This window comes from Glycine soja, chromosome 15 (genome assembly GCF_004193775.1).
Source record: "Glycine soja cultivar W05 chromosome 15, ASM419377v2, whole genome shotgun sequence".
Lineage (NCBI taxonomy): Eukaryota > Viridiplantae > Streptophyta > Magnoliopsida > Fabales > Fabaceae > Glycine > Glycine soja.
In genome coordinates, this window is record NC_041016.1 from 12,849,678 (window position 1) to 12,876,282 (window position 26,605).

A 26,605-nucleotide genomic window follows, 5' to 3' on the forward strand; every position below is an offset into this window, starting at 1 on the left:
CAGTTTGAGCGTGACAACACATTGGCTGACTTCAGTACACATTTTGAAACTAGCAGTCGCTCGACAACACATTGGTTGACTTGACTACACATTAGCGACAACACATTGGCTGACTTGACAACACATTTACGCGTGTCTATTTTTTTGTAAACAAAGTTAAACAAAGGCTCGGTCACAACCATCTATATATATGGCAGACTAGGCTACTAAATCACACATTATCTTGCTTTCAAATAATCTCCCAACTGATACACAAACTATGGCATTTCTAGGAGAAACTAGCAGTCAGACGATTGTCAACTCAAGGTTGACTTTCATTTATCCAAATGGATCGATTATTCACAATGATACTGGGGTTTACTTCCAAACTTCAACTCTGGTGCCCATTCGAGTACCAAATAGGTGTGATTTTGCAAGCCTAAAAACCAGAATACACAATACCTTTCAGCTATCCGACAAACAATTTTTGGATGAAATTCACTACCGGAAGCCATTCATCGATTCAGGTAACCAAATTCGTTTTGAGTGTATCAAATTGATAAATGATGACGATGTCAACACAATGTTAATGTGTAATGATCAATTTTCTTGTGTTGGTCCGATTGAGTTATTATACACCGTTGGAAGAACATCGGATGGAATAATAAACTTACTTGAACGCACTATGCCTCGTATTCATGACGCGATCCTGTATTACAACGGCAAATGGAACATGCCACCGCAGAACAAATTTGTTGGATGCGCGTTCACAGGAAAAAATCCTAAGAAATTTCAAATTTCTTCAACATGTACCATCGATGAACTGAAGAATTTAATCAAGCAAGTTGCACCTAAAGGGATTCCCCCTCTTGGAATTCACGAATCACAAACGGTAAGACGATTGTTTTTCCGCCAACCAGCTCGGTTTGAGTATTCAGATACGGTTATAAAATATGAAATAAATGAGCTGATCACCAACGAAGAACTGCTGAAGGTGTTAGTACAATCTAACTACTGGAAAAAATATGGACCAATAGAAATTTTAGCTGTCTTTACTAAATATGTTGAAGACGAGGTCAGTGGGACGTCGCTAAATAACCGAATGTGATGTTTAATTTTTTGTTTTTTCGTTGATGTAACCTTTATATGTTTACGGCGTGTTTAATTCCCATAATAAAGTTGAATGCGTTGTTTCAGTGGTCCAAATAATTAATTGTTAAAAGGGTTCATTTCGTATTTTTTTGGATTTTGAGGTTTTGTTTTGACGTGTTAGTTGACGGAACCGGGGAACGGGACTATTTTTTTGGGTTCTTTGACGTCCAAACATGATAAATGGCCGCCCTCCATTGTCTCAGGGCACTGGCACACCCACGCAAAAAAATCCCAAACATGGGTACTTGAACATGGAAAAAGGGTTCATTTCCTATTTTTTTGGATTTTGAGGCTTTGTTTTGACGTGTTAGTTGACGGAACCGGGGAACGAGACTATTTTTTTTGGGTTCTTTGACGTCCAAATGTGAGAAATGGCCGCCCTCCATTGTCTCAGGACACTGGCACACCCACACAAAAAAAATCCCAAACATGGGTACTTGAACATGGAAAAAGGGTTCATTTCCTATTTTTTTGGATTTTGAGGCTTTGTTTTGACGTGTTAGTTGACGGAACTGGAAAACGGGACTATTTTTTTTGGATTCTTTGACGTCCAAACATGAGAAATGGCCGCCCTCCATTGTCTCAGGGCACTGGCACACCCACACAAAAAAATCTCAAACATGGGTACTTGAACATGGAAAAAGGGTTCATTTATGTAATTCTTACAAACAAAACTCATGATTCTAAAAACTTATGTTTTTTATGTAATTCTTACAAACATGGAAAAAGGGTTCATTTATGTAATTCTTACAAACATGGGTACTTGAACATGGAAAAAGGGTTCACTTATGAATTATTAATCATTTTAAAAACTTTTATTTTTTATGTAATTCTTACAAACAAAACTCATGATTCTAGGTTCCCTTTTTTTAAAAATAAATTTAAAACAACCGTAAACTTCGCTTAAGGACCACAAACAATCGGAATAACAAACTATACTATAAAATAATAAACTGTGCAAAACACGTCAACTATATTAAACAAAAACTGTAATAATTACAAATATTCATGTCAACTACAACACAACAAAATAAATACAATGATCAATGGTCTGTGCGGCGTCTCTGACGAGCCCTGACCGTCCCATCAGCACTGGGTCCCCCTCTCGCGATCGTCAGGCAGTCCTGCATAATGTCATATAACTCTGTGCCTGCAGTGACTATCCTAAGGTTAAGCACACGCTCCAACCTCTGTGCAATCGCCTCATATCCCTCGTAATCATCCTGTCAAAGTCAGTAAAAACATTTATTATGAAATTCAAGATAAACAACAACTCATAAAACATTAAACGCGCAAATAATCTTACCACATATGGAGGGGGGTCAAATGCCACTGGAACCTGGGGGCTGGGCGGCTGTATATAGTCCTCAGGGTCTGCAGCTGGTGCATCCCTCTGCTGGTCAGCTGCCTGGGTCGGTGTCATGAAAGGGTGAGATATGCGGAAAAACCACTCAATGTAATCCGCAGATACCTGCCCAGGCACTAGACAAGGCTGACCCGCAGGTAGTAAGTGATCCGCAAACTCCATCCACCTGTCATCTATCTGATCGTGTGACAATCGTGCACTAACAGGCGGCGGAGGGATGCTCTGGATGTAACCGAACTGGCGCACCACCCTCTCCGGTCGAACTATGACGATCATAGGACCCCATCTGAGCTGACCCTGGAACGATGAAATCTCCTGAAACGCCCTAACACCCCGATGCTCCGTGTACGGCAACCAGGACACATCTGTGACGGTCAAACCATCACAACGTGCCCTGTAGGGTGCTCCTGTGATGCCCTTCATGTGCGCCTTCGACGTCAACCACCGGGAAGCACGTGGGGACGTCTCCTGGTATGTATCGTCAGTCACGCACTGATGCACACTAGGGAAGTGCTCATAGATCCAGCACTACACAATAATTGAGGTTAACATAACATAAAAACATGTTTAAATCATAATCGAACCTAACATATTAATAAACACAAAATTTACCTGAAGTAGCGTCAAGTACCCCGCAAGCTGTCGGGTGGTGGTCCTACAAGCCTCATCTAACTGGTCATACATATGAACCAGCGCGGCAACCCCCCAAGCGTACCACCACTATGAGCGAGGTCCCGGAAAGCGTCAAGGTGGACCACATGCACGTATGTTGCACTCTTATTAGCAAAAAGAGTGCAACCGACAAGGTGCAGCAGATAAGCGCGAGTTGCGACAATCCACCGCCGGGCCTGACATCTGGTCTCATAAAGGTCACGAACCCATCCTAATCATACATATGCTCCACGTGTGAGTGCTGTCTCGGCTCTGGCCTCCTCCGCAGACACTTCCAGCAACTCCGTGAGCATGAATCTGGCCTCCTCCGTAGAAAGAGCGTGGAAACTGTGCAAGGCGCCAGTGATGGGCAAATGTAGAATGGACGACACATCATCCAATGTGATCGTCAGCTCTCCTACAGGAAGGTGGAAGGTGCTAGTCTCACTGTGCCACCTCTCCACAAATGCGGATATAAGTCCAGGATCGCCAGTAATAACTGAACAATCTATCAATGGACTTAATCCTGTGGCAGCCACCAGGCCTTCAATCTCAGGCACTGGCCTCCCAATCAGTGTCACCTTCCTCCCATGTAACACTAACTTCAAATCAGGACGTTCCTGATTTGAAGTACAAATTATACAATTATTAAAAAAATTAATCATAAACAAATAAATAAACAATGACAAATAATTAACAAATTAAAATGTCTGTCCACTCCACACGGCATGTGCAACATGCTCGGCAAATGATGTGAGCACTGACGGGTCACGTGGACCACCAGGGAATCCCTCTGCAGCATCATCACCATCTGACCCCTCACCACTATCAGCACCCTGTGCGTCCGCACGCATCTCAGGTGCCTCCGTAGGCTGCTCAGGGACATCATCAGTCATGTCAGCGACGTCCTCAGCCATATCACGTCCCTCCGTAGTCATCTGATGAACGCGTAGCCTACGGGCTGAGGCAGTAGGCCTACGCCTCTCGGGAACATCGCCAGCATCCTCGTCAGCAGCTCTATCTCTGCCTACAACTCTACCTATGGCACGACCTAAACCTCGTGTTCTGGCCATGATCTGTAAATCATGTCGAACACGTATTTTTTTCGGTCAAAATATACACAATTTTCTTTATAAAAAATCAACTTTATTTATAAACAAATAAGACTAACTTAAATCAAATTATTTTCACACATACACGACCTAATTTTAAAAAAAAATTAAACAACTTCATTTATATAAAAAAAACAACTAATGTAAAAAAAAATTATTAATAAACATGCACAACTTAATTTTTTTTAAAAAAATTAAACAACTTCATTTATAAAAAAAAACACAACTAATATAAAAATAATTCATTACTAAACATCCACAACTTAATTTTAAAAAAAAATTAAACAACTTCATTTATAAAAAAAAACACAACTAATGTAAAAAAAATTAATTAGTAAACATCCAACTCATAATTTAAAAAAAAATAAGAAACTTCATTTCTAAAAAAAACACAACTAAATTACTTAGTAAACATCCACAAGTTAATTTTTTTTTAAAAAAAATAAACAACTTCATTTATAAAAACAAAACACAACTAATATAAAAATAATTCATTATTAAACATCCACAACTTAATTTTAAAAAAAATTAAACAACTAATGTAAAAAAAATTATTTAGTAAACATCCACAATTTTTTTAGTAAATAAAATACTTCATTTATAATAAAATAAACTAATTAATTATAAAAAAATAGTATTTTTATAAAACTTCCAAAACACACAACTTTAATTATAAAAATAGACAACTTCATTTTTAAAGAAAAAACACTAATTTAAAAAAAAAACAATAAACAAAAACAAACACAACTACTTTTATAAAAAAAAATTAATTTACAAATTAATATTTAGTAAAAATACACAATTTAAATTATAAAAAAAATATGACATCAAAAACCCAAACTTCATTTTTCATAAAATCTAAAAAACAAAATAACCAAAATAAATAAAATAATTCATTTAAAAAAAAACAAAACAATTTCTGTTTAAAAAAATTTTTAAAAAAAAAACACAAAAAAAAAACAAAAAAAACCACTTTCTGAAGAAGTGGTTCTTCCGGAAAAATTCCGGAAGAAGGGGTTCTTCCGGAAAGGTCTTCCGGAAATTTGAAAGTTCTTTCGGAAGTGCTCGTCTTCCGGAATTCTTCCGGATGAACCACTTCTTCCGGAAAGTTCCCGGAAGAGGTTTTCCGGGAGTCTTCCGGAAGAAGTGTTCTTCCGGAAGACGTTTGGTTACTTCCGGAAGAACACTTCTTCCGGAAACTTTCCGGAAAAGGTTCTTCCGGAACTTCCGGAAGAACCCCTAACGGGTCTTCCGGAAGACTCCGTCGTCAGCCATTTCCCCATTTTTTTCGGCGTCTCCTGCTCTCGTCTTCTACCCTACGGTTCCGCTAACCTAAGGTTCTTCTAACCTACCCTAAATGCTACAACTACAGTGCATAATAAAAGCAAAGGGAAGATTAGGGACACCTACCTCGAACGGAAATGGCGTCCAACCGAAAGAAGCAGCACCTGGGCTCGCGGTGAAGGAGAAGGCTCGCGGAAGAGGTATGCAAAGGAAGAAAAGCAGAAGCAAGAAGAAGTGGCTGAGTGATTCCGGGAGAGGAGAAGAAAACTATTTAAATATTTTAAACTTTTTTAATGAAGGGTAAAATGGTAGTTTCAATAAATTGCTGGGTGCACCTAGCATATCCCATCTCAGGGTCAAATGGATATCGATCCAGTTGGTTCTAAAACGATGGCAAGGCTTTCTGAAAAGGCACTTGTTGTTTACAGCCCCCGTTTATACGAAGTGCATCCCTGATCCCTCCCTTCTCTTTATATATTTAATTATCAGTTATAACTTTTTATTTGTTAAAACATAGTTCCCAAATTACAACATATATTAATTTCAAAAAGTAATTTCTAGAACTACTTTTCAGAATTGATACATGTTGTCCTAGAATATCCTAGAAAGTATTTATTGGTAGTCATAAACAAAATACTAGTACGAAATATCAAACGTAAATTTCCTTGAGAAGCAACAATAATTGCTAATTTATAATTGTTGGACGCATACTTATTTCAATTTCAATGCTAAATGTTGAGAGACAAATAACTCATTTGAAATTCTTAATGGACGAAACATTCTGAAACCCTTGATGATATGTCAACAACTTTAATTTGTGATTATCATCACTCTTATTTTCATTTTATAAAAAAAATTGAAGTATCATGTACACTATGTAATAAATGAAGTCAAGCATGGACATAACTTGAAACACAATATCACGTGAAGAAAAATGTATAATATCACAACTAAATTATATAAAAAAAATGTAGTATTACATAAACAAAATTTAAAGAATAATAAATCTGAATGAAGAAGGAGGTTTAAAATGTAACAAACATGGGACTTATATGTTATTCTAGAAAGTAGTTTTTAAAACTATAAGTATTTTGTTAAAATATAGTTGCAGAAATTAATTTCTGAAATTGGTATATGTTGTTCAGAAAATTAATTTTTTGGAATTATGTTTTAACAAATAAAAGGATATTATATGCAATAAAAAAATTTAGAGAAAAAAATACATACAGTGTACTTAGCAAATATGTTATGGAGTGTACTTAGCAAATATGAAGTGTAAGTAGCAAGTGTCTACCTATGGCAAAAAAAAAGCCAGGGAAAGTTAAAGCTTGAGTTCGGCCGAAACTTTAGATACAGAAAAAAATCATTTTGAGTTTTTATTTTTGATCAATTTCAAAAATGGTTGAATTACCTTTTGGTCAAGGAAAAAAAGTAAATATTTCCACAAACCAACTTAAAAGGGGTAAGGCATACAGTTTATTACGTTGGGATTTTCTTTAATAAATCTAATTACCAATTTACTTTAATAAGTTTTGAAACCATTTAGTCATTTACCTTTCTTTTTTTCTTACAGTAAAAAACTTATTTAAATTCATTCTTGAAGTTCTAAGCTATCAAATATATGATTAACTTTCCAGGTAAGATAACTCACTGATAGTTTACAATATTTTTTATTAGACTAAAATTTTAAAACTATGATGTTACAAATTATAAAACAAAACTCAAGTTATTAACAAATACGGAAAAACAAAATTAAAGCATACTTTCAGTCATGAAATAATTGTCTTGTTTTAATTCTTTCAAACTCTCATTCTCTCTCTACATATGAGTTTAGGGACCAAACACATATATGTCATGTATATGCATCCTATTATCAAAAATGTATTTAATAGTCATTACCACTATAATTAGTAATTATTATCACCCATTAATAGTCATTATCACTCATTCAATATTTGGCTTTTCAACTCCAAAATTGATGGAGCATTGGATGTTTCAAAACGTTCAGATCAAATTATTTTATTCTCGCTTCTGGTATTCATTGATTAAAATAAGTTAATGTTCAATCTTTTTAAGAAATGAGCATACAAATCATAGCAATAGTTCCTCTTATAATAAGAAATATCATTCATGCATTACAGTATGTTCAATTTCTTAAGTAATATACTTAATGTGGTAATAAAACTTAACGAATAAACCAATGTTTATTCTTAATCCAAAACATAATTTTTCTCAAATAAATTAATGTGCATCTAAATATGAGAAAATATCACAATATAAAAGTTTCAAAATTACTTTATAGAACAACATATATTAATTTCAAAAAGTAATTTCTAGAACTACTTTTCAGAATAGATACATGTCCTAGAAAGTATTTATTGATAGTCATAAACAAAATACTAGTCATAAACAAAATACTAGTATGAAATATCAAACATAACTTTCCTTGAGAAGCAACAATAATTGCTAATTTATAATTGTTGGACGCATACTTATTTCAATTTCAATGCTAAATGTTGAGAGACAAATAACTCATTTGAAATTCTTAATGGACGAAACATTTTGAAACCCTTGATATGTCAACAACTTTAATTTGTGATTATCATCACTCTTATTTTCATTTTATTAAAAAAATTGAAGTATCGTGTATACTATGTCATAAATGAAGTCAAGCATGGTAGTATTTCTAAACATAGTATCACGTGAAGATAAATGTATAATATCACAACTAAATTATATTAAAAAAATGTAGTATTACATAAACAAAATTTAAAGAATAATAAATCTGAATGAAGAAGGAGGTTTAAAATGTAACAGACATGGGACTTATATCTTATTTTAGAAAGTAGTTTCTAAAACTATATGTATTTTGTTAAAATATAGTTGCAGAAATTAATTTCTGAAATTGGTATATGTTGTTCAGAAAATTAATTTTTTGGAACTATGTTTTAACAAATAAAAGGGTATTATATGCAATAAAAAAATTTAGAGAAAAAAATACATACAGTGTACTTAGCAAATATGTTTTGGAGTGTACTTAGCAAATATGAAGTGTAAGTAGCAAGTGTCTACCTATGGCAAAAAAAAAGCCAGGGAAAGTTAAAGCTTGAGTTCGGCCGAAACTTTAGATACAGAAAAAAATCATTTTGAGTTTTTATTTTTGATAAATTCCAAAAATGGTTGAATTACCTTTTGATCAAGGAAAAAAAAGTAAATATTTCCACAAACCAACTTAAAAGGGGTAAGGCATACAGTTTATTACGTTGGGAATTTCTTTAATAAATCTAATTACCAATTTACTTTAATAAGTTTTGAAACCATTTAGTGATTTACCTTTCTTTTTTTTCTTACAGTAAAAAACTTATTTAAATTCATTCTTGAAGTTCTAAGGTATCAAATATATGATTAGCTTTCCTCGTAAGATAACTCACTGATAGTTTAGAATATTTTTTATTAGACTAAAATCTTAAAACTGTGATGTTACAAATTATAAAACTAAACATAGGTTATTAACAAATACGAAAAAACAAAATCAAAATATACCTTTAGTTATTGTCATGAAAGAGTTGTCTTGTTTTGGTTATTTAAAACTCTCATTCTCTCTCTGCAGATGGTGTATTAAATAAATAAAAATTAAAGCTCAGGGACCAAACACATATATGTTATATATATATGCATTCTATCATTAATAATGCATTTAGTAATCATTACCACTAATCAATAGTTATTATCATCCATTAGTAGTCATTATCACTTATTCAATATTTGGCTTTTCAACTCCAAAATTGATGGAGCATTGGATTTTTCAAAACGTACAGATCAAATTATTATATACTCCCATTTGGTACAAATGTTTTGACTCATTGATTAAAATAAAGTCAATGCTCAATCTTCTTAAGAAATAAACATACAAATCATAGCGACAGTTCCTCTTATAAGGAGTAATATCATCCATGTATTACAATATGCTCAATTTCTCAAGTAGTATACTCAAGGTGGTAATAAAACTTAATGAATAAACCAATGTTTATTCTTAGTCCAAAACATATTTTTTTCTCAAATAAATCAATGTGCACCTAAATATGAGAAAATATCATAATATAAAAGTTTTAACTCTAACTTGTATGTATACAATCATAAAGTGAAACCAAGTCTCATTCTCTCTACAAGATCCTTGTAAACGGTGACATGTCCTTAGTCAAAGGATCAGTGATCATCAACTCAGTGCTTATATGCTCAATGATCACTTTCTTGTGTTTTACTCTTTCTCTAATGGTTAAGTACTTAATGTCGATGTGCTTACTTCGACTTCCACTTTTGTTATTCTTAGCCATAAATATAGTAACTGAGTTATGCATAAAATTTTCAAAGGCCTTGAAATAGTATCAACTATCTTCAGCCCAGAAATGAAACTCATAAGCCATACACCATGTGATGCAGCCTCAAAGCAAGAGACAAACTCAACTTTCATCAAACCATGTTATGCATAAAATTTTATGAGGAAGAAACTCATTACTAGGAAGAAGCTCATGGCACAAATTGATTTTGTCTTTCTCTCTCTCATCCACACAAGCATATGGTTACTCTCTCAAGGTGTGTGAGGCATGTGTGCCCTCAAAAGGAGGGAGAGTGAATTGAAATGTAGTCATTGTCTTTGTTCCTTATTGATGGTCTATTGTGAGGGAGAGGAATAACTTTTTGCATACTAGAAAGATTAGGTTTTTTTTATCTATAAAAGATGGTCTTTTGAGAGAGTAAATTAAGAGGGAAATAAGCAACACTACTCAAAGCTAGCTTTGTAGTATCATTTTGCTCTTCCTATTTCCATTTCATATATGGATTGATCCTGTCTTTAAATTTTTGCTTAGCTTGCCACATGAAAAGTTGGTTATCATGGCCTTAGAGATTCTTCAATTTGTTGAAAGACCAATACACTACAAAGTAGTGGAATTAAAATCCTTTTTTGATTCCACCAATTCCATATTTTTTCAAAAGGATTCCGATTAGTAGTATTTCAAACAAATCCACTATTTCATAAATATGCCGTGTAGACATCATATGCATGCACCAAATTTCAAACACATCCATTTTGTAATGGTGGAAACAAATCCACTCATTTTCCACTCATTTTAAATCAGGTTTCGTCACGGATCAACTTGGTTCACAAGCTTCTTACGGATCAAGTTGATTCGTAAGCTTCTTTTGCATATCAACTTGATTCGTAAGAAGCTTGCGGATCAATTTGATCCGTGAGAAGCTAGCAGATCAACTTGATTCATAAGAAGCTTGCGGATCAATTTGATCCGTGAGAAGCTAGCAGATCAACTTGATTCATAAGAAGCTTGTGGATCAATTTGATCCGTGAGAAGCTAGCAGATCAACTTGATTCATAAGTGTTCCAAACAGTCTGCACTACTGCGAAATTTATCAGCAAGTGTACTAAGTCACAAGTAATATAAAACGGTAAGAACTGAATATCGAATCACAGGGAGTTTGTTTCATTCATAGAAGCGTTCATTCAACAAGTAAACATTTGTATAAAACCAGGAAATAGAAATAAGCAAAGATATTTTTTGTAATCCTAAAGTTAACTACAAAATTTGCTACCTAAATGTGAGAGATAAACAGATGATTAAAATGTTGGGTCCTTTTACTGAGTAAAACCTTATGTAATTAGGTATTTTTTTCTCTATTTAAGGTTGTTTCTGTGTTCTATGCCGAGGGCAACTACCCCAAGCCATGATTCCTCGCATGAATGGACTAATTCTAATTAAACCACGTTCTCGAATCCCTCATCGAACTTAGCCTAAACGAATTGCATTAAGATTACAGCATATTGAAAACTAAATCCCTGCACTATGTGTCCAGACATACAGTTCTCTAGCCTGCCCTATCAAGTTCTAAGGATTTAAAACACTTTCCAATGTTAAAAATCCTAACTTTACACGCACATGGGTGATCAATCCATAAGCATGTAAGAATTGAATGCAGATAGAAACAATGAACACATAAAAACAACTTTTAATAGATAGTAAAGATTTTTACATCAAGGCTCAGCAGAAATTCCCAACAAGAGCTTTAGCCTTCCATGACAAGTTATCACCTTTCAACTACAATAGGGGGTTTTGGAAGCAAAATTCAGATTACACGGTGGTGGGATGTCTCCTCCACCTCTGGAAACCTAGAAATCACTCTAAAACCTAGAATCCTCTTGAAAGCTGAGATCTTTGATGCTTTCTTGCCCTGTTTTTCCTTTGTTGTGTCTCTCACGTATTCCTCTATTGCTTTCTTCCAAACGCTCTCTCCTTTTTTTGCCAACTTCAGCTTTTAAGGGCTTTCTGTCCTCGAAGGCTCGCTTAGCGTCATTTTTGTGCTAAGTGCGAGTAAGTGAATTTTGACTTAGCGAGCTGGGTGCGCTAAGCGCCAGAAGAGACAGATGACTCGCTGGACGAGCTGATGGCGCGCTTAGCGCGTGAATGCTTTGCAGATTCTCATCCTAATTCTCCCAATTCGCTAGTGCCTCGCTTAGCGGATGTTATTCGCTAAGCGCATATGCATTGCATAGAGAGACACCAGCTGCTTCAACCTTCTTATTCTTTATCTTTTCACCTGAAACTGAGGTTGAACCACATTAATTCACAATATAAGGAATATCTACTGAGCAAAAATTAATCATAAAAATATGTACAAGCCTATAAAAAAAACCATAAATTGGGGAAAAAACAAAATTTTATAAAGCTTTTCAATATAAAAGTTAGTCGTAAATGACGACTAACAGTAAGCTTCTTGCGGATCAAGTTGATCCGTAAGAAGCTTGCGGATCAAGTTGATCTGCAATAATCTATTTTAATTTTAAAAAGTGGAAATTGGGTTATAATTTATGAAAAATGGTTTCTAATTAAGGTTTAGGGTTACTTTTGTGGCTTTCAGGCTGAAGTATGATATTGTATAATGCTTGTTTATTTAAGATATTGGTTTGAAAATTGGTTTTGAGGCTTTTTGGTTTGTATTGTGTAATGTATGATATTGTATAATGCTTGTTTAAGATATTTTGATTGGTGTGAATTTATATTTTGAAGGTTTCAGTGGTTCACTTATACTATGTATTGCTTTATTACTTTATTTATATCCTATATGCTAGTGAATAACAAAATTGACAACATGAACATAAACTATTAAGTTGTAGCACTAGTTTGATGTCCATGTCTTCTCTCATTAACCAATGTCTAGTTTTGCTGAAAGTTTCTCCTATTTCTGTGTTTGAAGCGAAGGTTGATTTACATGGAGTTTTTGGCTTTCCCTACAATGCTTCTCTTTAATAGACAATTTCAATATTTTAAATAATAATGTATTTACTGTTCTTATTATTCAATGTTGATCTTATAATTAGTAGATCATTTTATGAATTATGTTATATTTAATTTTATTTTTCATCTTATGTTAATTGACAGATATTTGAAAAAGATATCCATTTACCATAATCTTAATATTTCTAAATTGGTTGGAGTAACATAATGCTTGCCTAGACTCTCTAAATTTACTAGAATCTTATTTTGTTGTGACCAATTACATCTATAGTCAAGTGTGGCCCAATATTTTAGTAATTATCATGTATATTTCTAGGAAAAAAATGTCAAACAAACATATATTTTAATTATTATAAACATAAAAATATTATCAATCATTTTTAATAATTAACTAAACATAATTTTAATAATAGATCAAAGAATACTATTTTTATATTTTATTCTCAAGAATAATATTTAGGGACTAAAAAATTCATTTGTAAAATAAACAACCCCTAGGATATATTTGATATATTCAATAATATTTAGGAACTAAAAAAAATTATTCGTAAAACAAACACTCCTAGAATATATTTGATACATTCCATATATTCAGTATAATTTTTTAATTTTAATTATATTAAAATAAACATTTGCTAATGAAAAGTTAAAATAGTAATTCTCAACAAGTTCACAAAAAGATAGAGAAAAGAAATAAATCAAATAATATTATCAACGATATATATTAGTATAGAATAGAAAAAATAACATTCTATTATTTTAAGAGATATGAGTTCAATTCATGTTATTAATGTGAGACCTTATCAGTGGTGTCAATTCTGAAGAGCCTCGATCCAATTCAGAAAACTTTTTGTTATCTTAAAAAGAAAATATTGTGCTGGACCAATAATACAATTCGGTGCATGATCAATTTTTTTGGTTCTTGATTTCCTTCTTTTCTCTTGGTTTGTGTTGTCGTTGAGAAGTCGCACATAATCTTCTTCCTTCTCGATTTTCCTCTCCTTCGACGATTCTTAGGGTTTCGCTTCGTTCACCAACGCGCGTGGTTTCTCTTCTCTTCACGGTAAAACGCCCCTTCTTCTTTCAATCTTGCTTTCCCGATCTCTCTCTGCTCCTCTTTCCCACCGCTGCGACGTGGTTACGATTCGTCACCCGCGGATTTCGCAATTCGGATGCTGAAGATTGATGGATTGCGTTGTTTCGTGAAATAGGATTGGGCAAATCTGCGGATGATTTCGAAATTAACCTCGTTTTGGAACAGTTTTAGCTTTTAGTTCGGGGGGAATTGTGCGCTGTTTACTGTGATTTCGTTTTATGAGAGCTGAAATTGTTTGGTTTGAATTTGGAATTTTTTAGTTTTTGGTTGAGGTTTGGGGAATTTTTTTTTCTGACGAGGGTTTATGAACATTTGGTTGCAGATTTTGGGGTCGAAATTTGGAGTTTAGTTTGCCGGCATGTCCATGAGTGAGCGCAAGACTATTGACCTAGATCAAGGATGGGATTTTATGCAGAAGGGCATTTTGAAGCTGAAGAACATTCTAGAAGGGCTTCCCGAGCCTCAGTTCAGCTCGGAGGACTATATGATGCTATACACGTATCTATCTCTCTGTGATGCTTTGTCTGTTTGCATGTTCAGTCCTAAGTGCATGTTTGGGAAAAAATAGTTGTTTTTACTTTTTTTAAATCTCTCTTGGGATTCTTTCTTTAAAAGCTTTTTTGGCCTCAAAATTAGATAATCCATAGACTGCTGCACTGAGTGTTTTATGTGTCTAAGTAAAATTGTTTTGCTTGATTTGATTGGCTGTTTCCTTTTATAAGTTAGTTTTCTTTACATTGTATCGCAGGACCATATACAATATGTGCACTCAGAAGCCGCCTCATGACTATTCCCAACAACTGTATGACAAGTACAGGGAATCGTTTGAAGAATACATCGTATCAACGGTGAGTAATTGCAATTATTGATATGATATGGTTATTTGTTAGGATATATTCGAAATTCTTTTTTGGTATGTAATTTAGTGATATCTGGGTTTGCTAATTTCCTTCTGGGTTCTACTTGGTCAGACTACCAGTGTAATTAACTCATGTCTAATATTCTTGACCTTTTCTTTTTTTTTTTTGGGGGGGGGGGGGGGGGTGGGGGGCTGAAAAGGAGGGCAAGGCCCAGCTACAAACGCATCCTACAGGGGAAAGAAGCCCCTATAAGATCCTGCTAAAGAAGCTTATTACAATTAGCTTTAGGTTCATCCCAAACATGGAGGCCGAAAGTAAGAGCATAGCAAAGTTTGCTAGGCAGTGCATAGATTTAGTGAGCGCAATGTAATTTGTTTTCATTGTGCTGTGTGAAACACAAGATTCCAGGAACACTAGGACATGATACCAGTGACATCTTCTCTTCCTTTTAGGAAAATGTGTATCCTCAATTAGGTAGTTTTCAGAGGGTATATCTGTGTTATATCTAAAATCATGTTCTGGAACATTCAAACCCCAATTTGACCAGATAACAATAATTTTGACTTTTAAGTAGAAACAAAGAGTAAATGTTTTGGAAGTGAAGAATGCAGCACAAAACAAGGAACATAACATAGACAATAAAGGGACAAGAGGTATTTTCTAAAGAATAATAATTGGTAGGTAGCTGCACTAATGGGCAGGCTCAGAATGAGATCCACTGACAATGGTATTAGATTTAGACTGAGGGAGATGAGCAAGAGCATTGTGATTCATAAACTTGAAGAATATAGTAGATAAATCTGATGGACAAAAACAAACTTTCTTCTTGTATGATTGTACTGTTAGGCTAAGTTTCTATGTTTTTGAGAGAATGGGATAAAATGGAAAGGGGTTGTTCACCTGTCTTTCAATCATCAATAAAAGGATAAAATAGAAAGTAAGGGATTATAACTTTAGAATTTCAATATATCCCTTTGTAACTTTTTAAAGTATCTCAGTTAATGGGGAACCCGCCGATGACAAGATCTCAAAGTAACAGCAATGCTATTTTCATTCATCACCTCCAATTTGAAGTGGAATAAAAGGTAGAAATTAGAGAATGGTTCCCTCACATTCCCTTTCCATGCATAACTGTTTATACTTCAAAGCAAGGAAAATAAAAGTAACTTGAGTGGCAAAAAACATTAATCTATAAAATTGAAATTTTAATATGATGTATGGAACTGGCATTTTGTGCGTGTGCACACTCATTAGTTGACAGTGCTAAATAAGCTGTTATGGCGGCACTATAGTGCTATTGCATAGTGGAATCTCTCGGATCTGTTTACAACCCTGTCCTCTATTGCGGCTGCTATCATTGTTGTGGTTGCAGCATGTGTTATACATCCTCTTGCCATCTACAGCCAATTGAACTTTTGAGTTAATATATTCCAATTTTTATGTATTTATTTTTATTTGCATACGACTTAATTTTTTTATACATATATAATTGATAGATCTTATATTTCAACCGTTATGTGACATCCGCTTTATATGCCACGACGCTATCCACTATATGATTTGGATCAATGTTGTTAATGGCGGATGGCGGTTCATGGCGGAAAGCCAAAAATCCGCCATAAAAATATGGCGGATGGCGTAGCGGAAAATGACGGATGTCATGGCGGACAAAAAATACATTTTTGTTCTTAAAAAAACTATGTATCCTTTTCTCATATATTGCTTTTTTTTTACAAGTCGCATGTTACTACTCTTTTTTGTCCGCCGATGAACCTTCAGCAAGCAAGTATCCATTAGGGGGGTCGTTCAAATGTTTTCCTAAGGGTTTCTTCTCCTAAGGATTTCTTCTCTAATATGGCAGACCACTTCCACACTATACTTGCTATATCATTGAACACTTTGGAAGGAGGTGCATCCCGCGTGACAAGTAATATATTATACTTGTTCTCTCAGCTGTCTTAAGGTTGGAGCATAGCCTCTGTCACTAGCTATCAACATGACATGTGCCGGTGGAGGATTTTCAGAGACCCACCGCTTAAGGTGTTTAAGAAGAGCGTCATCTGCATTGTCTCTCCCAACAACACAAAATACACCTACTCTGGGTGTGTGGTAATGCTGAATCACTGAATCAAGAAAGGTACCTTGATTGAAGATGATTCTTATCTTGGGTCGTTCAACAAGCTTCTCCTGGTTTCGTCGGGATAAATCGTGTGCCTGGTGAAGCCGTAGATTGTCTCAAGATAGCCGCTGACTTTGTTGGCAATTAGAGCGGTCTCGATGTAATCATCAATCTGGGAAGCATCACACGATGAAGGAATGAGACAATTTTTGATGTCCCACCAAACACAAATTTGCGTGAGGTTGGTGGGACTTGATGACAACGATGACGAGGGATAATGGGACCAAAAGGACGAGTAGAGGGGCCTGATACGGGGTGGACGACGCTCAAGAAGAGCGTCATCTGCATTGTCTCTCTCAACTGTACAAAATACATAAACAGTCGAAATGTTACTACTCTTTTTTGGCCGTCGATGAACCTTCATCAAGCACGTATCCATCAGGGGATCGTTCAAATGTTTTCCTAAGGGTTTCTTCTCCTAAGGGTTTCTTCTCTAATATGGCAGACCACTTCCACAATATACTTGCTATATCACTGAACACCTTGGAAGGAGGCGCATCCCGCGTGACAAGTAATATATTATACTTGTTCTCTCTCAGCTGTCTTAAGGTTCGAGCATAGCCTCTGTCACCAGCTATCAACATGACATGCGCCGGTGGAAGATTTTCAGAGACCCACCGCTTAAGGTGCTCAAGAAGAGCGTCATCTGCATTGTCTCTCCCAACTGCACAAAATACATACACAGCAACGGGCTCTGAAACGTTTCCTCTTCTGTTACTCAGGGGAGTGCTAACAACCTTGAAATAGCAACTTTAGGACCACATGAGGAGGAGGCCGTTTCCTCTTCAGATTGATGATTACATCGAGACCGCTCGCTCTGATTGCCAACAAAGTCAGCGGCTATCTTGAGGCAATCTACGGCTTCACCAGCGCACACGTCTTATCCCGACGAAACCGGGAGAAGCTTCTTGAACGACCCAAAATAAGAATCATCTTCAATCAAGGTAACCTTTCTTATTCAGTGATTCAGCATTACCACACATCCAGAGTAGTTTATTTCGGCTGTTTATGTATTTTGTGCACTTGGGAGAGACAATGCAGATGACGCTCTTCTTGAGCACCTTAAGCGGTGGGTCTATGAAAATCCTCCACCGACACATGTCATGTTGATAGCTGGTGACAGAGGCTATGCTCGAACCTTAAGACAGCTGAGAGAGAACAAGTATAATATATTACTTGTCACGCGGGATGCGCCTCTTTCCAAGGTGTTCAATATAGCAAGTATAGTGTGGAAGTGGTCTGTCATATTAGAGAAGAAACCCTTAGGAGAAGAAATTCTTAGAAAAACATTTGAACGATCCCCCTGATGGATACTTGCTTGCTGAAGGCGGCCTAAAAAGAGTAGTAACATGCGACGTGTAAAAAAAAAAACAATATATGAGAAAATGATGCATAGTTTTTTTAAGAACAAAAATGTATTTTTTATTTTATTGCATTGACCTTTGACTGAATCCCAACAATACTGGCCTCCGATTCTTCCACTTAGTTTTTCCTTCTTTAAGCCAGAAGGTAATAATGGTATTTGTAGGTGTCCATTATTTATTATTATTTTTCTACATGTGAATATTCCAATAGAACCAATGGATCATGTAACCATCCATTGGTCAATTTATATATGATTTGAGACTATCCTGAAGATACGAAGATCCTCTCCTGCTTAATCTGCCACTTTTGAGACTTGAAAAGCATGTGAACACGGATTAGGCCTACCAAATCACTGATATTTATCACAAAACTGTTGATAATCGTGGTTTTCCCAATATAATGTGCAGATCATGGTAATTTATTTTGAAACTTTTTAAAATGATTATGTAATTAACTTTTTAAAAAAATATTCCGCCATGGCCGTCATTTTATAACACTGTTGGATTATTGTCTGTCTTCCATTTTCCGCAATCCGCAATTGATTACACTGTTAGTTCATGCCCAAGACTGGACCTAGCTTGGAGTTTGCATGACTGATGTATGTGGGTGACTCAACATGACAACATTAAAACTGGATATGTTCTGATTGGGCCTAACTATCTCTTGAAATAGTTCAAGGGAGGAGGATTGCCCAAGTCTTATAAGGAATATTCTGGTCATTTTTCTAGTCAATGTGGGATTTCCCAACAGCTTTCATGAAATATTGATGTGTGTTTATGTATTGCCTGTCTCGATCGTGTCATAATTTGTCTGAGGACGAGGGAATTCTGTATTCATTATTTTAGGGTTTAAGTCTTCCTTATCAGGGTGTTTGTAGTTTGTCTCGATGACAGTACGTAATCAAACAGCACACACACACATCTTTCATTTTCAGAAGCAATAGTTCATTATTTTAGATGAATTACTCTGGAGCTGAATCTTTACTCTTGAAGATACTACTTTGCTACCATTTTTTAGTATATATAGAGTATAAACATTTTTTATATGGTACTGAACCACTACTAATAATCTCTATGTATGTGTGTGCCAATGTGGTTTTGATTTTCACGTGAGCTCCATTTGCAGCAGTTATCTTTATAAACCCTTGAGAAAATGGTAAGGCATCCTTTTCAGGAAATACAAGTGGCAGTTGAAACTATCTACTAGATGGAGAAAGTTTAGAGATCTATGTGACTTCATTTTCATTTTACTATCTGCTCTTGGCAATGTTCAAATGACAACAAGTAACAAAACATATTGTTTCATTTTTTTAGCAGATACTGAGAGTACATTGATTTACCTTCTAATGACGTCATTTAATTTACCAAAAGGGATTCTGCACTGTTGTAACTACTTGTGTTGTATTGTTGTAATTCGACTTCTGTGTGTGTGGGAGTGATAAAGTGTTCTTATTTATATTGAGTCCATATGTGTACCTTATAAGTTGATAGCAATATGGTTGAAGTGATTCTCAAAGTTTGGGATTTGACTTCTGCAAAAGTGAGTGATTCACTGTAGAAGTAAAGGTAAGGAATTATATCTGTTTTTTTTAAAAAAAAAATCAAGGGAGTATATTTTAAAATATTTCATTTTTCATAGTTTGCCATACATGTGCATGTATTTTCATTACAATCTCAACCACTTATTTTTCAATTTAGTGATTATAACTAGTCACTTTTCCCTTTTAAGTGAATCTCTCACTTTAAAAACCCAAATCCCAAAGTTTGATTGGTCCTTTGTCTTATAAAGATACCCTTTTTTTTAACACCCTAAAAGCAATATCTGGTTGACAGTTGACACTTTCAAAATCACCAATTCTGATAGCTGACATATTCCATGATGAATTGGTTTCTTTTTTGGATTGGGGGAGTTGTCATGTGACATTTAATTAAATTTAACCACTAAAATTTTAAAAAGTATGTTTTCAATTATTTTTACAGTTTTATCTTTTACTGTTACTAATTTTGTTTCAACCCTTCATATATTATTATCACTTTTTTTGTCCAGGTATTACCTTCTTTGAGAGAGAAGCATGATGAATTTATGTTAAGAGAACTTGTGAAAAGGTGGGCAAACCATAAAATTATGGTTAGGTGGCTTTCTCGTTTCTTTCACTACTTGGACCGCTACTTTATTGCCCGGAGGTCACTTCCGCCACTTAATGAAGTTGGGTTGACTTGCTTCCGTGATTTGGTAATTTTACTACATACCTTGAATGTTGTAGTATTACAAATTTACAGCTGAACCATAGATAATGCTATGTCAATTTTTTTAATAGCTATTCTTGTTCATATCAGAACTCATAAACATACTAGATTTGTTGTGCTACTGCTAAGTAGATTGCTTTCATATTTTTTTGTTTCATTTTAATGCTGCTTCATTACAATGGGTTTTATATTTCCAGGTTTACAAGGAATTAAACGGGAAAGTGAGAGATGCAGTGATTTCCCTTGTATGTTTTCCTTTCTTTTAAATGAGAATTTCAATGTTTAAAAATGTAGATTAATTAACCTATCCTTTTTGTTCAAAGATTGATCAAGAACGTGAAGGAGAGCAGATTGACCGAGCTTTATTGAAGAATGTATTAGATATATTTGTTGAAATTGGAATGGGGCAAATGGATCACTATGAGAATGATTTTGAAGCTGCGATGCTCAAAGACACTTCTGCTTATTATTCTCGAAAGGCTTCAAACTGGATCCTAGAAGATTCTTGTCCTGACTATATGCTCAAGGTATTATTTCTCTGTGGTGATTACATTGATTGGTTTATTCATTTACAATATTGTATTTGTTTGGCTTCTGTTTCATATTGTGTCTTTCATTACAGGCTGAGGAATGCTTAAAACGGGAGAAAGATAGGGTTGCCCATTATTTGCACTCTAGCAGTGAGCCAAAGTTATTAGAGGTATGGTTTGCTCTAGTTTCTGCTATTTGGTATTCTACTGTGTTGAATGGAGTAATGTATAGCAACATGAAAACAATTGTTTATGATTATGATGATTTTTTACGTTTCCATTTTTTAGTTTCTGAACTTTTCTGTCTGTTTTCTCTTTTAGAAAGTTCAACACGAACTGTTATCTGTATATGCGAACCAACTCCTTGAAAAGGAGCATTCTGGATGTCATGCATTACTAAGAGATGACAAGGTTAATTTAAACTTAACCTACTCATGATATTCATAAATATTTTAAACTTATCCTACTATTCAAATTTATCATAATCTCATGTTTCTTTTTAATGGTTAGGTTGAAGACTTGTCAAGGATGTTCAGGCTCTTTTCTAAAATACCCAGAGGTTTAGATCCTGTTTCCAGTATATTTAAACAGGTTGTGACATCGAACCTAGATTTTCTATTTTCTTCCCTTGTATATATCAGCTAAAATTGGGGTCTTGCGTTTTTCTCCTTTTGCTCTTGGATTTTTTTTTTATAATATGGTTTCTCTCCTTCCACAACACAGCATGTGACTGCTGAAGGCATGGCATTAGTGAAGTTGGCTGAAGATGCAGTGAGTACCAAGAAGGTATTATTCCTTATTATTCTGTAGTTTTCTTTATTTTTGGTTGGTAGAGTTGTCCTCTCCTGCAATAATCATTGAAAAGACTGATATGCTTGATTTTTAAATCCTAAGTCTCAGTATTGAAGTATTTAAAATTCTTACTCAATAGTGGACTGATGGTAAATAAATAAGATGAAGTGATAATTTTCAACTTTGGTGTAGATTACCTTACTGTTCACATATCATGGCATGAAGTTTTCTGTCTTCAATTAATTTATGAAACACTGTTTCAGATGCTAAGAGAATGTAAAAGGGATTTCTGTCAGGTTATCTTGAATATTTCATTTACAACTAAAGAAGTGCAAATATATGTTTATAACGCTGAAATGTGTTTAGGAATATTTTCTACACAACTGTTGGAGCCATGGTTTGTATGAATTAGTTTTATTGCTGGAGGATGTGTCATGTGCCACATTTCCGACTAAAGAAGAGCAGATTAATGCTTATAACTTGAAATTGTATTTAAAAATATTTTATACGTAGACAGCTAGAGCCACATGGATATGATTTATTGACCTCTCTTAAGTCTTAACACAGGGTGTATGTGAATTTGTTCTATTGCCATGTGACATGGAGAAACAATCTGTGTTTTTGTATATACATGGAAATCAGTAGCTCTTTAACTGCTATTTACCAAGGAAAACAAGTATAAAAATCATAACAGTAGTAAATTAATAATTATATATTATATTATATGTTGTGATTTAGAGACCATTGTATCAGTATTCTGCAATCATTGAACGAGACAGAGACATGTATACGTTTACAATTTTGGTGATTTGTGATAATTGTTTGGGATAAATAAAGGAAAGACACAAAGTTGGTCTTCCTCATCATGAGAAAACCTGAGATCTCATCGCATTCAATTCCAGAAGTTACTGGACATGTATGTGTTTTGGTCTACACTGATGTTACTAACTGGTTCTGTAGTAGTAGTAGTAGTAGTAGCTCTTCTCCTGGCATTTTGTTGTTTCAATATTCTCATTTCTCGAGCAAATTTGTTTCTAATTAATAGTGAATCATGGAACAATTTAAGTTTGCTGCTGAGTGCTGACACTTCTGTTACCCTTTAAATTAAAATGTTTACAGGCGGAGAAAAAGGATATTGTTGGTTTACAGGAGCAGGTAATCTCCTAATTTTCTAATTGTATAGTATAACTGTAATTTATTCATTTTTTAACACTGAAAATGATCTCTTTTTTTCAGGTTTTTGTTCGGAAGGTGATTGAGCTGCATGACAAGTACCTGGCATATGTGAATGATTGTTTCCAAAATCATACACTTTTTCACAAGGTTATGATCATAAAATAACTTGAAATTGTTACTTTGAATTAATATGTTATCTAAAAAGTTTTTATCCTACAGGCTCTTAAGGAGGCTTTTGAGATCTTTTGCAACAAGGGTGTCGCTGGAAGCTCAAGTGCAGAACTGCTTGCCACTTTTTGTGACAATATTCTTAAGAAAGGAGGAAGTGAAAAATTGAGTGATGAAGCAATTGAAGAAACTCTTGAAAAGGCAATACATCAGTCCATGTGTACCATATACCTCTATAAACATGATGCATGTGGTTTTGAGATTGAGGTTTCTTCTGTTTCATTTGCAGGTTGTCAAGTTGCTTGCCTATATTAGTGACAAAGATTTGTTTGCTGAATTTTATAGGTAAAACAGCTTTGGATAGAAAAATGATCATTTTGGAAATGTTTCTTAAGTTGTTTGCTATTACTTCTGAGTTGTTTTTGAGAACCAAACTTGATGTTGTCCCAAAGCTTTTTATTTCTTTTTCTTTCATGTAACAGAAAAGAGGATGGTTATTTTTTGTGAAAAACTCTAGATAAAAATATAGTTAAAATGGAAAGTAATAGTGGGGTATTTGGAAAATGAAGAGAGTGGATTGCAACTATTTGGAAATTTTACTTCTATAACTACCTTTACTACCATATACCATATTAGCTTACCTTTCAAACATTTTGTAGTTTTTGGGACAAGAAGTGAAGATAGAAAATGTCTTCTTGATTCTATAAATTAATAGTATGGATGCCAGGCAATATCCTCTTTGGTTTTGGCCTTTTGGGTTTTGATTGCTTTTCATGCCTTACGGTTCTCTTTGTATTATTTTTGTGATAAACAAAAGTTTGTTGCATCTTTGTGACATGATTGATGATACGGTGGTAGTCTATCATTGAATTCTGCTTTCTGTGGCTAATTTGAGTGTCATCATTACCTTTTTTCCTACTGTAAGATGCTTGCAAAAGAATAGTCAAACATGTTCTTGCGTGATTGCTTGTAGGAAGAAGCTTGCTCGAAGGCTCCTTTTTGACAAGAGTGCCAATGATGATCATGAGAGAAGTATTTTGACAAAACTGAAGCAACAATGTGGTGGTCAATTTACCTCAAAGATGGAAGGAATGGTTAGTCTTTTCAAGTCTTTGTAAATGGAGCTGGTATACTATATTCTACTACATAAGTAGAATGACAAAAGAAAACATTGGGTTCTGTGGCTTCCACCAGGTTACAGATTTGACATTGGCAAAGGAGAACCAAACAAGCTTTGAGGAGTATTTAACCAATAATCCTAATGCAGACCCTGGAATAGACTTGACGGTTACAGTTTTGACTACTGGCTTCTGGCCTAGTTACAAATCTTTTGATCTCAATCTTCCAGCAGAAATGGTATTTGGTTGTTGATAATAACTGTTCAGAATTTATTGGCCCAGTGTTTAATTCAACTTAACTAGATTAGTTCATTCTGGTTTACGATTAACACCTCTTACATATTTTAGGTTAGATGTGTTGAAGTTTTCAAGGAATTTTATCAAACAAAAACTAAGCACAGGAAACTTACTTGGATTTATTCCTTGGGAACCTGCAACATTAGTGGGAAATTCGATCCAAAAACTGTTGAGCTGATTGTAACAACTTATCAGGTTATATTTCTTTTGATACCCTTATGTGTTGAAGTGTATGTTTATATCCTCATTGCTTCATTTTTCATTTTGTATGTCTACAGATATTTGTATAGATTTCTTTCTACTTACTCAATTTTGTTTCTTTCTTTTCAAAAGGCTTCGGCATTGCTTCTATTTAATTCCTCAGATAGACTGAGTTATTCGGAGATAATGACTCAGTTAAACTTATCTGATGACGATGTTATTAGACTGCTCCACTCCTTGTCATGTGCCAAGTACAAGATTCTTAACAAGGAACCAAACACAAAAACAATATCTTCTACCGACTATTTTGAATTTAATTCAAAATTTACGGACAAAATGAGGAGAATCAAGGTACAGTTATCTTAAAAAATATTGTCTATTTGCATACTTATCTTGATTTCTCTATTCAGTTTACTGACTACTGACATGTAATTCATCATGCAGATTCCTCTTCCTCCTGTTGATGAGAAGAAAAAAGTAATTGAGGATGTTGACAAAGACAGAAGATATGCTATTGATGCCTCAATTGTGCGTATTATGAAGAGTCGGAAGGTGTTAAGTTACCAACAGTTGGTAATGGAGTGTGTTGAGCAGCTAGGTCGCATGTTTAAGGTTTGTATTCCACCCCATTTCTAACATAATTCGCTTTGTTTGTACGTGTTGCTCAAAATCCGGAATATTTGATATGGAATAATGAATTTGCATTTGCACAGCCGGATGTCAAGGCAATTAAGAAGCGGATTGAAGATTTGATCTCTCGAGACTACTTAGAGAGAGACAAAGACAATGCAAATTTGTTCCGGTACTTGGCTTGATGTGGTCTTGACGATTTTGCAAAAGAAGTGGTGGTTACTGCATTCGATACAAACAGCAAAACAAGAGCATCATATTTGAACATGCAAAATATCAGTTTCTCCATAGTTTCCTTGGAAGGAGGAGCTGCGAGTGCTTGTACATTTTGCCTCCATATCCAGGTATGGATTACTGTAGATGTGTGCTCCTGTTGGAGAAGTTGTAATGAATTCCATAAGTAGGGCCAGCTCACTGGTACCTTCACTTCCTTTTCCTTTTGATTGCTGCAGTTCCATATGATGACAACTTAGTTGATGCCTGTGTTAATTATTTCACCCAACCCCCATAAAGGAAATAGAAATCGTGTAACACTAGTTTCAGTTAAATTGTAGTTTTATTGTCGTCTTCAAAACCATCAAGTGAATGGGTATCTCAAGGATTTCAAGATTGTGCCTGTCGTCATTGTCGCCTTTTATTACGTGTTCTTCCGGTGAATGCTTTATATGATAATTCCGAGGAAATGGATCTTATACTTTCACATCTCGGGATATTTGGATTTGTCATACTAAGACGTGACAGAATAATATTATACTTTCAAGTTTTTTTTTTTCCTGCAAAACTCAAAAGTATACTCTCCCTTTTTGTGTTGTGGCAATGGAAACTTATTTTGGGTGAAATTTGAGAAGACTTTGAATTCGAACAATTTCATCAAATTTGTATTTGAAATATGAACACTATTATCAATTCAAGTGCTGAAATTACAGTGATCATGGTTATGAATTAAAATGATCATGCTTATCGTCAAAGAAAATGACTGATTATACTTTTGGAAACTAAATTGGTTGGTGTTTATATACGTTTAATATTTTAAACATTTTAATATAATTATGAAGGATAAATAAATAGTTAGTGTTAACTGTTAAGTCTAACAAAT

General features: G+C 34.6%; 1 protein-coding gene across 1 annotated transcript; it reads left to right on the top strand.

Annotated features, from left to right (window-relative positions):
• The first annotated feature begins 13,662 nt into the window (after positions 1 to 13,662).
• On the top strand, positions 13,663 to 26,211 carry LOC114386298 (cullin-1-like). Its single transcript, XM_028346263.1, has 20 exons — positions 13,663 to 13,914; positions 14,270 to 14,445; positions 14,696 to 14,795; positions 20,398 to 20,583; positions 20,795 to 20,842; positions 20,921 to 21,124; positions 21,220 to 21,297; positions 21,449 to 21,538; positions 21,638 to 21,718; positions 21,851 to 21,913; positions 23,039 to 23,074; positions 23,156 to 23,242; positions 23,315 to 23,464; positions 23,553 to 23,608; positions 24,237 to 24,357; positions 24,458 to 24,619; positions 24,730 to 24,873; positions 25,012 to 25,230; positions 25,324 to 25,491; positions 25,593 to 26,211. Exons 2-20 carry the CDS (start codon positions 14,306 to 14,308, stop codon positions 25,692 to 25,694), a joined length of 2,235 nt encoding a protein of 744 aa, XP_028202064.1. The 5' UTR covers positions 13,663 to 13,914; positions 14,270 to 14,305; the 3' UTR covers positions 25,695 to 26,211.
• The last annotated feature ends 394 nt before the right edge of the window (positions 26,212 to 26,605 follow it).

Bases quoted from the DNA above. Each gene is read 5' to 3' on its own strand.
- LOC114386298 (XM_028346263.1), top strand. From the start codon at position 14,306: ATGTCCATGAGTGAGCGCAAGACTATTGACCTAGATCAAGGATGGGAT. The intron at 14,446-14,695 runs GTATCTATCTCT...ATTGTATCGCAG, and splicing joins GACTATATGATGCTATACAC to GACCATATACAATATGTGCA. The intron at 24,620-24,729 runs GTATTTGGTTGT...TACATATTTTAG, and splicing joins TCAATCTTCCAGCAGAAATG to GTTAGATGTGTTGAAGTTTT.